The sequence below is a fragment of the Nicotiana tomentosiformis genome, chromosome 2, assembly GCF_000390325.3.
Source record: "Nicotiana tomentosiformis chromosome 2, ASM39032v3, whole genome shotgun sequence".
In the NCBI taxonomy this organism is placed as follows: domain Eukaryota; kingdom Viridiplantae; phylum Streptophyta; class Magnoliopsida; order Solanales; family Solanaceae; genus Nicotiana; species Nicotiana tomentosiformis.
The window spans coordinates 174299112-174317168 of NC_090813.1; the positions used below are offsets into that span (position 1 = coordinate 174299112).

Sequence of the window (18057 nt, forward strand, 5' to 3'; positions counted from 1 at the left end):
CGAAAGAAGGAGGCTCTAGGACTAATGCTTGCGCTATGATACCGTGTGAAATTGTAGAAACAATGAAAGGAACACAAGCTCAACAGGAGCTCCAATGGAGGAATCGGAGGATGTACAGAAGGGGAAAGAACAGAACCGAAGTTTCTAGAAAGAAGCTGAACTCTTCATTTAATCAACTCAAAAATAAAAAATGTAATAATTGTTCCTACTTATACAACATGTACTAATAATTAGACTAACTAACTAACTAATTAAAACTGTCAGCTCACTAACTATTTCACTAACTATACTCACTAACTACTTTACAAGGAATGAATGAAAGAATAAATACAATGAGCTATCTCAACATAGGTGAGATTTGTTTGAACCAAAGCTTCTGCTAATTGAACACTAGTCCAACAGAATTTTGTGCAGATATTTCATCAATCAGCGTGTGAGCATTTATTTCTTCACCTTCACCAAGAAGGAGATAAAACAGATTCTAAGCATCTTTACTTCACAATTAGCAAAACAGTGAAAACGAATCGCATCTTAAATGGACAAAACAATGAAGGAAACTGCTGAACTTCATAAAATTCAACAAAAAGGAATAAGACGTGTCCCACATCGAAAAGGAAAATGTAATCCCGAACATTTCTTATATAAAAATGCAGCAAGGTGGAGCGCGGAAGCTCACGCAGCCACGCAGTTAGCACAGAGCGAACTATTCTTTCTCCTTTTACTAAAGGATACCGTGTGAGCGTACGCCAATTTTTGGAGGGTTCTCTTCATTGTGTGCCCCCAACAATTCTAGTTCCATCTTTTTACATTTAACATTATCCGTGTTGAGAGGGGGGAACAATTCATATTAAGCAAAACGTTTTGTCGTGTAATAACATTTTCAATCATCTCTGTGTAGTAAAAAGACAATAAGAAGTCCACAAATGAATAAGTCAAGATAAAGAGGCAAAAAAGTTATTACCATGACATACTACAGGTGACCCATAATTTTTAAGGGTTCAATTTTTATACACTAACGGCATATATATATATATATATATATATATATATATAAAGAGGCAAAAAAGTTATTACCATGACATACTACAGGTGACCCATAATTTTTAAGGGTTCAATTTTTATACACTAACGGCATATATATATATATATATATATATATATATATATATATATATATATATATATATAGTTAGCTCGAGTTGATAATTAAGTTAATAATCCAATGTAACCGGTTAAACTAATTAGTAAACTGTTTAATTGTTTAACTTAAACAATTCTGATGCCCTGTATATAACTTAAACTAATAATCCAATGATCTGATAGTTTGTTTCACTCTATATTTTGTTTACGCATTTTGATTTTTCTCTTTTCAGTTAACTACTGTAATTCAAAACAATTTACTTAAAATCCAGCTTCAGTCTGGCTTTGTTTCATCTTAATTTTAAGTATTTGCTCTCTTTCTTATTTATCTGCGTGTTTTATGAAATTGAGGGAAGGAAAGGGAAGCAATAGTTTTTACGATTAAGGAGTTGTAGCAAATCTCAAGTAGATGTACCTATAATATTGTTTTATGGATAAGCATATTCGATTTTAAATAAACAAACAAGTCACTAGCAGTAAATTATTTCAAAGAGAATATAAAAGAATAGCTTAAGCATAAGATGTCCCTCATTGGAGACGGCCCATAGCTTAGGTTGGTGACCTCCACTGCACTTTGGACGGGCGCCCCCTAAGGTCGGTTCAAGTGGCCGATCGAGCCTACGTCATAATTTGTGACAGCAGGGTCAACGTTCGCGTGGTCCCTACCCAATTCTTCAACGTAAATTCTTTCTCGAGGAGTTTGATTTTTCTTGATGCGCAATTCAACAAACAAAAATTGTTTGACATCTTATGAAAGTTTCTGAACAATCAGCTCAGTTTATTCATCCTTGTATTGATCCCTATTATGGAATAATTCCATAACGATTGTTGAATCAGTAAACTGTTTGCACTAAGCACTGAAAGGAATCAAATCTTAAATAAAATAAGCGAAGAAGGAGTACGATTTATGTGTCTCCCATCTTGTGCAAATTTTCTTTGTTTAATTGGAACCGGGAAAAAGGATGTTTCCTATTTAGTGTACATCGTCCTAAAACTTAGCTTAAAAAGTTTTTTTGTTGTCACTTTCGCAGTACTTATATTTTCAGCAATAACTAGCACAATGCAATAAACGTTTTACTAGTCCAAACGATGACCCAAGAAAACCTTACACAAGGAAGGAGTGCCAAACCAGCGACAAAACCGTGATGGCCTTGCTATGGGAAATGAGTTAATTATAACAGTAAATTAAAATCACAGAACTATATTTTATCATATATATTATAGTAACCGGACTTTATCCACTATAAGAATAAAGTGATCAAACTTTAACCTGTAAAACAATAAAGTCACAATTTTTTTATCACATTAAAGTCACTAAATTTTAGTATTTTACCCAATAAAACCACTAAGTTTTACCTAATATAAGGACAAAACCTACCCGACAATGTGACATTTTTAGGTTTTGTGAATTTAATATTACAATGAGCAAAGTTCAGTGATATTTATAATGTGACAAAAGATAATTATGTGTAGTGAAGTTTAATTATTTTATTGTGACAAAAAATACTTTTTGTAAATTGATTAAAGTCTGAGATAAAATTAAACCTTTGAAAGCATAGTTATCGTTGTTGCTTTCCTTTATGTAAAGTAATAATACATAATATGCTCTTTGAACTTGTCCAAATAAATAAGTTTTCTACTCGACGTTTATGAATGTTCCAATACCATCCTATATTTGTTAGGACCAATTTTTTGTGCACCCTTGTAAGCTATAAGCCATTTTCCAATAATTCTATGTTGTGTAGCATACACGCGCATGCCACCTATTTAAACGAAGACTTAAGAGAGTATTATTAGTTTGACTATGATTAATTATTTTAATCATTTTTTACGTTTAAAAACGACGTGGCCGATTCTTAGTGTTTGCTTTTTGACTATGGCCGAGTCTTAGTGTTTGCTTTTTGACTATGGCCGAGTCTTAGTGTGTTCTTTTTGGGGACCCTAAGATGAGCAGCGTACTACGTATTGGTGTCTCATGGCAGAAGACATGAATATCTTATTGTCTATGAATATCATGCGCCATAAATATATAGGATATTAGGAAATTAATAAACAAACCACAGAATGTTCTATATTACTTTTCTTTATTACTTTACTTTATTTTACTACTATATAGAAGAGCGAGGGAAGCAGCTGGGGTCATCATGCCAGCTTGCCGACCAAAGGACATTTTCGACAATTCAGTGGGTTCTGTGCTTTAATACGGCTGTACTTTGCTGCTTTATGATGTAAATAAAAGCGGAACTAGGATTTGAAATATGTTAGTTCTAAATTTTAAAATAAAACATTACTTTCAGTGTGAATCGAACTTCTATTTTTTTCAGTGAACCCACAACTCTTACCATTGAACCAAAACTTCTTTTATTACTGGGTTCGGCAATATATATTTATATAGATTTAATAAATATTTTAATACAAATATAAAATTATAAAAAACGTCACTGAATTTGCCCGAACCTGCGCTAACTACGGCAGGCTCCTCTTTTGGACGCCATAAGAAGACCATTTTATTCCTTGAACTAACGAGGTATCAATACTCCTTTTATGCGTGTGGGCTCCATCTGACTTTCTAAAAGTCACGTGGCCTTGTTGATTACTTTCTCGTGCTTCTAAGCTATGTGACGTTTTGTCTAACATAGAATTTTATGGTCTTTAGCATTTTATCTAGCTTGTTATAAATATATTATATTATGAATTCTTATTTAGTATTTCAATGACAATAAACATAAATTTCATGAAGAAACTTATCTATATGATACTCCGTCACAAATATGTTTATCTATTTAGTACTCTATTAGAAATAAGTCTCCTGAAGAAATTTATTCTTTCGGTATCCCGCTATGGATAAACATTACCCCCGATAGAAGATTATCTATATCTGGTATAATGAGCTTATCCTTTCGGTACTCCATTATGGATAAACATTACCACCGGTAGAAGATTATCTACATCTGGTATAATGAGCTTATCCTTTCGGTACTCCGTTATGGATAAACATTACCCCTAGTAGAAGATTATTTATATCTGGTACAGTAGCAGCTTGCAGAAGCAGCTTACACAACATCTTGCTTTCTTCTATAAATAAATGAGATTTTAGTTCATTATGTACATAAGTTTGAAGTTTGAATAATATATCAGTTTCTCTCTATACCTGTCTTTACTTTACAACCTTTATTTTATAACACGTTATCAGCACGAGACTCTGCCATCTCGAGCAAATACTTTGAAAGTATCAGAGGTACGGACTTTCTTTTTCTAAATATTGTCAAATCTTTCTAAACTTGAGTTTGTAGCCCTGGATATATCAGGCAAAAGCTACATGTCTTGGGTGCTTGATGCTGAAATTCATCTTGATGCGATGAGTCTGACAGACACCATCATCGACAAAAATCAAGCATCAAACCAAGACCGTGCCAAAGCAATGATATTCCTACGCCATCAGTTTGATGAAGGCTTGAAAATGGAATATCTCACTATTAAAGATCCAGTCATACTATGGAATAATTTGAAAGATAGATATGACCACATGAAGATAGTCGTTCTTCCACATGCACGTTATGATTGGACTCATCTAAGGCTACAAGATTTTAAATCTATCAGTGAGTATAATTCTGCTATGTTCAGAATTATTTCCCAATTGAAACTATGTGGTGATAATATTACTGATCATGATATGTTGGAGAAAACTTTCACCATTTTTCATGCCTCGAATATGCTCCTGCAACAACAATATCGAGAAATGAGATTCAAAAAGTATTCTGAACTTATCTCACATCTTCTTGTAGCCGAGCAACATAATGGGCTATTAATGAAAAATCATGAAAGCCGACCTACTGGTTCTTGTCCATTCCCTAAAGTGAAGGAGACGAACTTCCACCAAGCTAAGTGTGGAAGAGGACGTGGCCCCAGTCGTGATCATGGCCGTGGTCGGGGAAGAAACTCTAATCATGGTAATAATAATGCACCAAAGAACCCTCCTCACCACTAGCAGTGGAAAAGGAAGGAGCAAAATCATGAAATCGTGCAAGCAGCAAAGCTAAAAAATGCATGCTATAGATGTTGAGGAAAATGGAACTGGTCACGTACATGTCGTACGCCAAAGCACCTGGTTGAGCTATATCAAGCCTCCCTGAAGAAGACAGAGAAAACTACTGAAGCAAATTTTATTTCTGAAGATAATTTAGACTTCATGCATTTGGATGTAGCTGATTACTTTGCACTCCCGGATGGAGAAACAAGTCATGTGATCGGTGATGAATCTGTAGAGATGTAAATATTTTAATTTTTATTGTTTGTAGTAAATAATATGGTTATGTAATTGTTGTACATAAATAAAAGTTATGCTTTGATAATAATGTTTACTATCATATTTATTTTATTTATATCATTTTGAAGAATATGGATAATCCTCAAATTATGTTTGGATCAAAGACCAATCATGAAGATATTTGTGTAATTGACAGTGGAACAACTCATGCCATATTCAAAGATCAGAAATACTTTTCTTATTTGCATAAGGAAAAAGTAAATATTTCAACAATTTCTGGCAATATAAGTTTAATTGAAGGCTCCAGAAGAGCCACTATATTTCTGTCTAAGGGAACAAAACTTATAATACACAATGCATTATTCTCCTCCAAGTTCCGAAGAAACTTGTTGAGTTTTGTGGATATCCGTCGAAATGGGTATCATGTTGAGACGATAAATGAAATGAATATGGAATATCTTTATATTACAAAGAATGTTTCTGGACAAAAGTGCATTATAGAAAAGTTAGCAAATTTATCTTCTGGCTTATACTATTCAAAGATTAGTACAGTTGAAACACACTCTATCGTAAATCAGAAGTTTACTGATTCAAATATTTTTGTGCTTTGGCATGGCCGTTTGGACCATCCTGGATCAATAATGATGAGACGAATTACTGAAAATTCAAGTGGGCATCCATTAAAGAACCTGAAGATTCTCACAAATAATGAATTTTCTTGTGATGCTTGTTATCAAGGCAAAATGATCACTAGACCATCACCAATGAAGGTTGGCATTGAATTCCCTGCCTTTTTAGAACGTATACATGGGGATATATGTAGACCTATTCACCCACCAAGTGGGTTGTTAAGATATTTTATGGTCTTAATAGATGCATCTTCAAGATGGTCTCATGTGTACCTACTATCATCTCGCAACCTGGCGTTTGCAAAGCTATTAACCCAAATAATTCGATTAAAGGCACAATTCCCAGATTATCCTATAAAGGCTATTCGCCTTGATAATGCTGGAGAATTATCATCTCAAGCTTTTGATGATTATTGTCTATCATTTGGGATAAAAGTTGAACATCCTGTAGCTTATGTTCATACTCAAAATGGCCTTGCAGAGTCATTTATTAAATGCATGCAATTGATAGCAAGACCATTACTTATGAAAATAAAATTGCCCACTACTGTTTGTGTCACGACCCAAAATCTTACTCAACCGAGTACCAACGTAACGTATCTTTCGTATCATACTATCATAGGTAATTGAGCCGGAGAGGCTGTCGTGAGATAAGTAGAATAAAATATTAGGAAATACTCAATATAGGGTGACCCAACTTGATATACCGACTTATACATATGACGTACTGGCCTATAAGGCCATACCAGTATCCGTATACGTGACATATATCTACAAGCTTCTAAGAGTACATAAATATCATAAAGGTCGGGATAGAGCCCCTCCATACCAAACAATACATATTCAAATCATACTGACCAAATAGGCAACTTCGGAGTAAGTGGAGTGCACAAACACCTTATATTGAGTTGATAACCTACTAGGAGAACTCTCAACCTGTCTATAGGGACCTGCGGGCATGAAACGGAGCTTCCCCAGGCAAAAGGGATGTCAGTACAAATACAATACCGAGTGTGTAAGGCATGACAATAGTATATAAAAGACATGAAAGAAACATGGAGTAAAGAACTCAACCTGAAATTCTGAAAAACTTTGTGAATCATGAAAATTTATAATGTTATGCATGTGCGTATAAATGCCATACCATACATAGGTATATGCGTACATAACATTATCAAGCCTCTGAGGGCATCCTATCATATCATCTCAGCCATTGTGAGCAAAATCATCAACGTATACCAGCTGATCAGGTGGTGGTGCGTATATAACGCTATAACCTTTTTCCATATCCCATATAAATATAATATATGCGTATATAACGCCTTCTGATCATGGGTCAATGTACATGTATAAATGCATAAGAAATATGCTAATAAGATTTCTCGAATATCATAAAATCAATATACCTTTCAGACAAACTTTATCAAATACGTATTTTTTTGAGACCCATGAACAAAGGATATAATAATAATTCACATGGGGAATCAATAATATAGACACCCATAGTATTTCTATGAATAGAGTCATTTATGAAAGTTGCATATTTTTCTCATTTCGTTTGTATCATTTGGATCATGCCAAAAAGAAAGAACGGATACCATTAACATACCTTAACTCCATTGAGTATTTAATACCTTCCAAGAAATTCTTCAAACAACTCAATTCAATCTACCACATCATAAGGAGATTCAAAATCAGTGTTGAGTAAAGGCTAAGTACTCAACTTAAACTAGTAGCTCGTTTACGTAAATTTGTGCAGCATCTCCCCTGTAACTAGGCCCTCATCCAATACCATATACCAACAACAACAAGAACGCAACAATAAAAATATGTACGCATCATTTTCTAACCTTATATACATCACAAAATACCACAAAACAACCCACACGCCCTAATCACTTCATACATAAAATGACAACCAAAGTAGTGTCAAACAACTTTAAAAAATATAACGACGAATGACCAGCCCACCATTCCATTATTATGTGGTGTTTCTCCACACCATTTATCCTCCAAAACTCTATTAAACAGTATAAAAATATACAGCCCAAAGGCAACACGAAACAACTCACAAAACAATTCACTACAAATCAAATAACTCGAACTTACGGCTTCCAATCACCATCCCGTGAGTTCTAACTATTAGGAAATGAATTTATCAACATTTATTGATATTTAAACACTTAAATACAGAAAGTACTCGTTTTATTAACTATTAAGTACCTTCCAAAACTCAAACTACAAAGAAAAAGAGAGGCGATATAGCGATACTTACGTCGTAGGGATTGTTTTAATGTTATCGCTTCTTGATTAAGTGCCCGGGGTGATAATATTGTTTGAAGCTCTTGTAGAGAGCTTAAGTGTAAAGTTAGGGGTGTTATTTGGGCGAGCTCTCTGGAAAAATGGAGAAAGAGACGATATGGGATGTAAATATCCCATTTTTTTAAAAGTAAAAAAGGTACTACTTGGTACACTATGATTGACCCTTCTTCCAACGCTTATAACTTTTTATCCAGGTTTTGTATGAACGAACTGTTAAGTGCGTTGGAAACTACATTTCAAGACCTTCAATTTTGTATATAATATGTCCCAAAAAGACTTCATATATTACACGAAATATATTTCTCAAAAAGCTCTATTACATGACAAATCCTTAGTCGGAGTTTCCGCAACTTTAATCCGATTTTTTTCAAACTTCATATTTTATATCCAAACATCATATATAGCCATATTATGAATTTAAAATTATTTAAATCATGATTAACAAGTCTCATATTTATTACGTCATCTTGGGACGCACAAGATGTAACAATCTTCCCCCTTAGAAACATTCGTCCTTGAATTTTAAACTCCCAGAAATCTATAGAAATTTTGGCATAATCTCCTCTGTAACGGTAATACTACCCCTTTGTCACACAGAAAACCCAACAATACAAAGCCACACAGGGACACAATCATCAATAACACCAATGGCCTCACACGACTAATAACAATAACTAACATAAGAATCAAGTACCATATACGTACCTAAAGGCTGTGATATCTCAGTCCGATCCTCCTCCGAAAGTGGAAACAAGTGAGGATACCTAGTATTTATTTCTTCTTCAGCTTCCCAAGTCATCTCCTCCACATTATTGTTAATCCAAAGTACTTTAACCGAAGCTACATCCTTAGTTCTTAATCTCCGAACTTGTCTATCTAGTATAGCAATGGGAGCTTCCTCATATGATAGGTTCTCTGTAACCTGAACATCGTTAACTGGAATGACTTTAGAGGGATCTCCAATACACCTACGGAGCATAGACACATGAACTACTGTATGTACAAACTCCAATTTGGAAGGCAAGTCTAACTGCTATGCTACTTGGCCTACTCTGCGTATAATCATATAAGGTCCAATGTACCGAGGGCTAAACTTTCCTTTCTTACCGAATCTCATAACGACTTTCATTGGTGATACTTTAGGAATACCCAGTCATCTACCTGAAACTCCTAGTCTCGTCGTCGATTATCTGCATAGGACTTCTGACGACTCTGTGTTGCTAATAGCCTTTCTCTTATAATCTTAATCTTCTCAATTGCCTCATATACAAACTCTGGTCCTACTAACTTAGTTTCCCTAATCTTGAACCATCCTATAAGAGACCTATATTTTCATCCGTAAAGAGCTTCGTATGGAGCCATCTGAATACTGGAATGATAACTATTATTATATGCGAATTCAATAAGTAGAAGATGATCATCCCAATTAACCCTAAAGTGCATCACATAATCCCGTACCATATCCTCCAGTGTCTGAATAGTACATTTAGCCTAACCGTCTGTCTGGGGATGAAATGATGTACTAAGACTTACCTGAGTCCCCAATCCTTTTGGAAGGACCTCCAGAAATTAGCTGTAAACTGAGCACCTCTATCTGAGATAATAGATATAGGGACACCATGAAGTCGTACTATCTCCCTAATGTAAAGCCTTGCATAATCCTCTGCTGAGTAAATAGTCCTGACATACAGAAAATGAGCTGCTTTTATAAGTCTATCGACAATAACCCATATAGAATCGAACTTACGTTGGGTACGAGGTAAGCCTATGATGAAATCCATATTAATAACTTCCTATTTCTAAGTCGAAATCTCTATAGCCTATAATAATGCACCAGGTTTCTGATGCTCAATCTTAACCTGCTGACAATTAGGGCATTGAGCAACAAACTCTGCTATATCCTTCTTCATTCCGTCCCACCAGTATATTCCCCTGATATCATGATACATCTGCGTCGCTCCTGGATGAATAGAATAACGAGAATAGTAAGCTTCTCCCATAACCTGCTGGCGCAACCCTGCCACATTAGGAACACATAATCGATCTCGATATCTGAGGAGTCCATCTCCTGTAATGCAAATGGTGTATTATTTTTTTGAGGGGATGCATCTCTATAATGAGATAGAACAGGATCCTCATACTGGCGTTCCTTCACTTCAGTTACTAAAGAGGATGTTGCCGTGTCCTGAATAGTAACTCCGGTATCACCTGAGTCTAGTAATCGAACTCCAAGAATAGCTAGTTGATGAATCTCATGGGCTATCCCACACTTCTCTAGCTGTAAATATGACATGCTACCCATAGATCTACAACTGAGGGTGTCGTCTACTACATTCGCCTTCCCCCGATGATATAAAATATCAACGTCATAGTTTTTCAGCAGCTCCAACCATCTCCTTTGGCGTAAGTTCAACTCCTTTTGATTGAAGATACATTGAAGGCTCTTATGATCCGTATAGATATCAACATAAATGTCATACAAATAGTGCCTCCACATCTTTAGTGAATGAATTACCACGACTAACTCTAAATCGTGGGTCAGATAATTCTTCTTGTGCTTTCTTAGTTCTCTTTAAACATAAGTAATTACTTTTCATGGTCGATCTTCCACTTGTTGCATGAATACATGGCTTATCTCATTGTCCAAAAATACTGGAATTTCCTATAACTCATATGATCTCAAATATCATCTTTTGATTTTTTTTCCCTGTTCATTAGCCACGATAGGTTCCACTTTCTTATGGAGTGCATACAATGTTGTTGTGAGACTGTTTATACAAGACCATTTCTTCCTTATGTCACTATGCTTAAGTTGAAGTCTTATTCCTTATTCCCTCAGCTAGTATTTCTTTGTAGTACTTAAGAGAGACCCTTTGACTTCTGTAAATATGCAAGCTTATTACATCGTATACCCGATTCTTTTGATGTTCTTACTCGCCTATAATTATCCTTAATTACTTACCTTCGCGCCCTTGTGCTCGTAAGGTTGATTCTGAACTGAAATTTTTGATTGTCTTCTCAGTGGCACCGGTTTTTTTTAATTTTGGTAACACTTATACAACACCTTTAATAACCCTAACTCCTATCTGAATATTTCTCAAGGATTACGATGTCATCATATTTGCGAGACCAAATTTTCTATGTTGGGTTTCACTATGTTTATCTTGCACAACCTGCTTATTTGTCGGTATCCTCTTGTTTAGCCATGGCTAGGCTCTTCCTAAATCAACTACTAACTACACGTTAGTCCATTATCATATCTATATTCTGCGTAATCTCTCTTGGGTTATATCCTTTGTCTTAACTTATCCCGCACACTAGCTCCTTATGTATCCAGTGTTCATTTGCACTTATTTATCAATCACATCTAGTGATGGAACCCTTACTGCCTCTCCCCATCGTCATGCTTACATAATGTTCTGGAGTCGTATCACATCCGTAGGATCTGAAAAATGCAATCTCATTCCTTTCACCTTTCTACCACATTCTTCTTTTACTATTCCATAATTACCTTAACCATATAACTCCGACTTAATACCATATCGCACCATCTTCTCCCTTTAATGGAGTACTAACATTTATTTCTATGAATATTTACCTATAAATATTTTACCTCTTCATATTTGGCGTCTTTTCACAACTTCACGGACTCTTACTTGCTTTGCGGTAACCCTTCTGTACTAGGGATAATTTAATTTCTTACACACAAAGGTGACACCTAGTGTAACTGGCACACTTAGTCCCTTAAGCTTAACTCCGCTCACATCGCTTGTTTTAGGGAAACGTCTTCCTGAATGACCTTTAAAAGTTATTCTTTTGTTGTCCACTCAATTATCGCCCGGAACGCGATCTCTAAAATTCTCACGATTTCAACTATTATCAAATCCTTCGGTCCCGAATTCATATTCAGTTTATCTTATTCACTAGCCCATACTAATTTCTATTACTCTGGGGGTCTAACTTTTCCTTCTGGTAATCATGTATGAGTCACCAACTCATTTCTCGAAATGGTGACATGACTTTATGGCTTGTACTCTTTTATTGTCTCAAGGCATGTAACTTCTTGTCTTTTCCTTCACTTGACTATAGAATCTATAGTCCTGTCATATTTTGATTTACCGTTATCATCCATTTATCACATCTTACTCATAATGCTTCATTTACTTTCTTCTTATTCTCCTGCTAATATTTCTGTCTATCACCTTATTATGAAAACTTCTTCAAAAAACATTCTTTCACTTTTAGCCCCTCTTGATTTAACTCACTGGCTCTTCGGGTCGCCTAACACTCTCTCTTTTTTAGGGATGAGAGCCATACAAAGGTAAATATTTATCCCTTCTAGGATTCCAATGCCAATCCTCTAAAATTTCTGAACATTCTAGTATTCATATCCGATTGTACTATTCTAGAGTGAACCATCTGGGTGTCTCACAAGGAGAACTATTACCACGTTTGCAATATCCTTCATAAATGTGAGCTAATGATAACAATCCATCAATAATTTTGGGTTACTCTAACCCTAGTTGGATGCTGATATCACATCCTTCTCTTTAAGTATATCTGTTAGCTCCCACATGGCATAACTGAAATGGGCGTTGTCAAGTGAATATATCTTTATTATTATTGAAAGTAACTGAGAAGGCTTATATTTCTCTGCCTCAATTGTAAATACAGATAATCTTCACTAACTGCGTACCTCGTATCCTTCTTCACCTAGCTTCGTTTATTTGTTGAACCTTGTATCTATCTTCTGATTCCCTCGTTGCTTTTTACCATAGGGGTAGATAGATATTCATGCCTTAGGGCTCCTTACCAAGAGGCTCACACGTCGTAGTACACACATATCAACCGAAGGCATTACATGTACTCATCATAATCATGACGCAAAATTGAGTTCCTCTGACTCAACTCTTCCACAACCACATTCAATCTCTTACCAACTATCTTTCTGGATGTAGATGTCATTGTATAACGAACAAAATAGAATTTAGGAATTTAAATTTCTTACAGCTGAGCTCTACCACACGATCTAGAGTAAGAAGAAAGAGTGACAGTCCTAAATGCCCTGTAGCCTCTTGCTTATAAGTGTGGTGCACAACACACCCATAAACAAGACTCTACTAGACACGGCTTGTAGACTCCCTTGGACAGAACTGCTCTAATACCACTTTGTGTCACGACCCAAACGGATGGGCCGTGACAGGCACCCGGTACCTTACTCAACCGAGTACCAACGTAACGTATCTTTCGTTTCTTACTATTATAGGTAATTGAGCCGGAGAGGCTGTCGTGAGATAAGTAGAATAAAACATTAGGAAATACTCAATATAGGGTGACCCAACTTGATATACCGACTTATACATATGACGTACTGGCCTATAAGGCCATACCAGTATCCGTATATGTGACATCTCTCTACAAGCCTCTAAGAGTACATAAATATCATAAAGGTGGGGACAGAGCCCCTCCATACCAAACAATACATATTCAAATCATACTGACCAAATAGGAAATTCCGGAGCAAGTGGAGTGCACAAACACCTTATGTTGAGCTGATAACCTACTAGGAGAACTCTCAACCTGTCTATAGGGACTTGCGGGCATGAAATACAGCTTCCCAGGCAAAAGGGACGTCAATACAAATACAATACCGAGTATGTAAGGCATGACAATAGTATATAAAAGACATAAAAGAAACATGGAGTAAAGAACTCAACCTGAAATTCTGAAAAGCTTTGTGAATCATGAAAATTTATAATGTTATGCATGTGCGTATAAATTCCATACCATGCATAGGTATATGCGTACATAACATCATCAAGCCTCTAAGGGCATCCCATCATATCATCTCAGCCATTGTGAGCAAAATCATCAACGTATACCAGCTGATCAGGTGGTGGTGCGTATATAACGCCATAACCTTTTTCCATATCCCATATAAATATAATATATGAATATATAACTCCTTCTGGTCATGGTCAATGTACATGTATAAATGCATAAGAAATACATTAATAAGATTTCTCGAATATCATAAAATCAATATGCCTTTCAGACAAACTTTATCAAATACGTATTTTTCTGAGACCCATAAACAGAGGATATAATAATAATTCACATGGGAAATCAATAATATAGACACCCATATTATTTCTATGAATAGAGTCATTTATGAAAGTTGCGTATTTTGCTCATTTTATTTGTATCATTTGGATCTTGCCAAAAAGAAAGAAGGGATAGCATTAACATACCTTAACTCCGTTGAGTACTTAATACTTTCCAATAAATTCTTCAAACAACTCAATTAAATATACCACATCATAAGGAGATTCAAAATCAGTGCTAAGTAAAGGCTAAGTCCTCAACTTAAACTAGTAGCTCGTTTACGTAAATTTGTGCAGCATCTCCCCTGTAACTAGGCCCTCATCCAATACCATATACCAACAACAACAAGAACGCAACAATAAAAACATGTAAGCATCATTTTCTAACCTTATATCCATCACAAAATATCACAAAACAGCCCACACACCCTAATCACTTCATATATAAAACGACAACCAAAGTAGTGTCAAACAACTTAAAAAAATGTAACGACGAATGACTAGCCCACCATTCCATCATTATATGGTATTTCTCCACTCCATTTGTCCACCAAAATTCCATTAAACAGTAGAACATATACAGCCTAATGGTAACATAAAATAGCCCATAAAACAGTCCACTACAAGTCAAATAACTCGAACTTACGGCTTCCGATCACCGTCCCATGAGTTCTAACTATTAGGAAACGAATTTATCAACATTCCTTGATATTTAAACACTTAAATACAGAAAGTACACATTTTATTAACTATGAAGTACCTTCCAAAACTCAAACTACAAAGAAAAAGAGGAGATATAGCGATACTTACGTCGTAGGGATCGTTTTAATGTTATCGCTTCTTTATTCCATGCTCGGGGTGATAATATTGTTTGAAACTCTTGTAGAGAGCTTAAGAGTAAAGTTAGGGGGTGTTATTTTGGCGAGCTCTCTGGAAAAATGGAGAAAGAGACGAGATAGGATGTAAATATCCCATTTTTTTAAAAGTCAAAAAGGTGCTACTTGGCACCTTAAGATTGACCCTTCTCCCAATGCTTATAACTTTTTATCCGGGTGTCGTATGAACAAATGGTTAAGTACGTTGGAAACTAAATTCAAAGACCTTCAATATTGTATATAATATGTCCCAAAAAGACCTCATATAGTGCACGAAATATATTTCTCAAAAATCTCGGTTACATGGCAAATCCTTTGTCGGTGTTTTCACAACTTTAATCTGATTTTTCCCAAACTTGATATTTTCTATCCAAACATCATATATAGACATATTATGAATTTAAAATTATTTAAATCATGATTAATAATTCTCATATTCATTATGTCACCTTGGGACACACAAGATGTAATAGTTTGGGGCCATGCTATATTGCATGCATCATCACTTATCCGTCTCAGACCGACACATTATAATAAATACTTTTCGTCATAATTAGTTTTTGTTCATGAACCAAATATTGTCCATCTACAAATTTTTGGATGTGGTGTATATGTACCAGTAGCACCACCACAACGCAGTAAGATGGGCCCGCAGAGAAGATTATGAATATATGTTGGGTTTGAATCACCCTCTATTATTCGCTATCTTGAACCATTGACGGAAAATTTATTTACTGCTCGATTTGAAGATTGTCGGTTTGATGAAACACATTTCTCACAATCAGGGGGAGAGAAAAAGAAAATCAAAAGAGAAATTATATGAAAAGTTTCATTATTATCCCATTTTGATCCACGTACCCCTATATGTAATCAGGAGGTTCAGAAGATCATTTATTTATAAAATATAAAAAATTAAATGCCAGACGCGTTTACTGATTTGAAAAGGATAACAAAGTCACATATCCCTGCAGAGAATGAGTCTATCCGAATTGATGTCACAATAGGACCATCTACTAGCATGAGAGCTAGTGAACCTAAAGCACGCTCGAAATGTGGTAGACCTTTGGGTTCTAAGGATCGAAATACTCGAAAAAGAAAAATAATAAATGATCAAAAAGATACTATGAAGGGATCCCCTGAAGAGACGCAAGATCTGATTAGTTCTAAGATTCCTGAAGAAATCAATGAACCCGAGACTCAAGTGAGTGAGAAGCTTTTAATAAGTTCTACTGGTGAAGGATTTAATTTAAATCGATCTGATATAGTGGTGGATAATATTTTTGCATATAATATTGCACTTAACATTATGCAAGATAGTAAAGATCTTGAACTCCGATCTATCGAAGAATATCGACAAAGATCTTATTGGCCAAAATGGCAAGAGGCAATTCAATCAGAATTGAACGCACTTGCTAAAAGAGAGGTCTTTGGATCAGTAGTCCAAACACCTGTTGGTATAAAACCAGTTGGTCATAAATGGGGGTTTTTTACAAAATAGGAATGATAAAAATGAAATTGAAAGATACAAAGCTCGCCTTGTCGCACAAGGATTCTCACAACGACCTGGAGTCGATTTTGATGAAACATATTCACCTGTTATGGATGCCATAACATTTCGATATCTCATCAGTTTAGCACTACATGAAAAGCTTGAAATACATCTAATGGATGTAGTTATATCTTATCTGTATCGTTCACTTGATAATGAAATTTATATAAAAATCCCCGAAGGACTTAAAATTCTTGAAGCAAATCCAAAATCTTACGAAATGTATTCAATCAGATTACAATGATCTTTGTATGGTTTAAAGAAATCTGGGCGTATGTGGTATAATCACCTCAGTGAATATTTGCTTTAAAAGGGTTATATAAATGTTGTTATTTGTCCATGTATTTTTATAAAGAAAATAGCATCAGAATTTGTTATACTTGCTGTTTATGTTGATGACATAAATCTTGTTGGAACTCTAGAAGAGTTCCAAAAGGCAATTGAATATCTTAACAAAGAATTTGAGATGAAAGATCTTGGAAAGACAAAGCTTTGTCTTGGTCTGCAAATTGAATATTTTGCAGACGTGATCTTTATCCATCAATCTGTCTATACAGAAAGGGTCTTAAAATGCTTTTACATAGACAAAGCACACCCATTGAGTACACCAATGGTTGTTCGATCTTTTGAAGTGAATAAGGATTTGTACCAACCTCCAGAAGAGGACGAGGAACTCCTTGGTCCCGAAATACCTTATCTTAGTGCAATTGGTGCACTTATGTATCTTGATAATGCTACAAGGCGTGACATAACATTTTCTGTTAATTTACTAGCAAGATATAACTCTTCTCCTACACGAAGATATTGGAACGAGATTAAGCATATATTGCGATATTTAAAGGGAACACTTGATATGGGTTTATTTTATTCTAACAAAGGTAGTGCAGATCTTGTTGGTTATGCAGATGCTGGTTATTTATCTGATCCACATAAAGCTCGATCTCAAACCGGGTACGTGTTTACATGTGGAGGTAATGTCATATCATGGCGCTCCACAAAGCAATCTATTGTTGTTACTTTTTCAAATCATGCTGAGATAATAGCTATTCATGAAGCAAGTAGGGAATGCATGTGGTTGAGATCAATGATTCATTTTATTCAAGAAAAATGTGGTTTGGAATGTGATAAAAGATCCACAATTTTATACGAAGACAATACTACATGCATAATC

General features: G+C 35.3%; 1 protein-coding gene and 1 pseudogene across 1 annotated transcript; both read left to right on the forward strand.

Annotated features, from left to right (window-relative positions):
- The first annotated feature begins 680 nt into the window (after positions 1-680).
- LOC117279980 (U5 spliceosomal RNA) lies at positions 681-780 on the forward strand (annotated as a pseudogene).
- Positions 781-4459: 3679 nt separating this feature from the next.
- LOC138906116 (uncharacterized) lies at positions 4460-5128 on the forward strand. The gene is made up of 2 exons (XM_070194637.1): positions 4460-4739; positions 4926-5128. The coding sequence occupies exons 1-2, from the start codon at positions 4460-4462 to the stop codon at positions 5126-5128; spliced, it is 483 nt and encodes a 160-aa protein (XP_070050738.1).
- The last annotated feature ends 12929 nt before the right edge of the window (positions 5129-18057 follow it).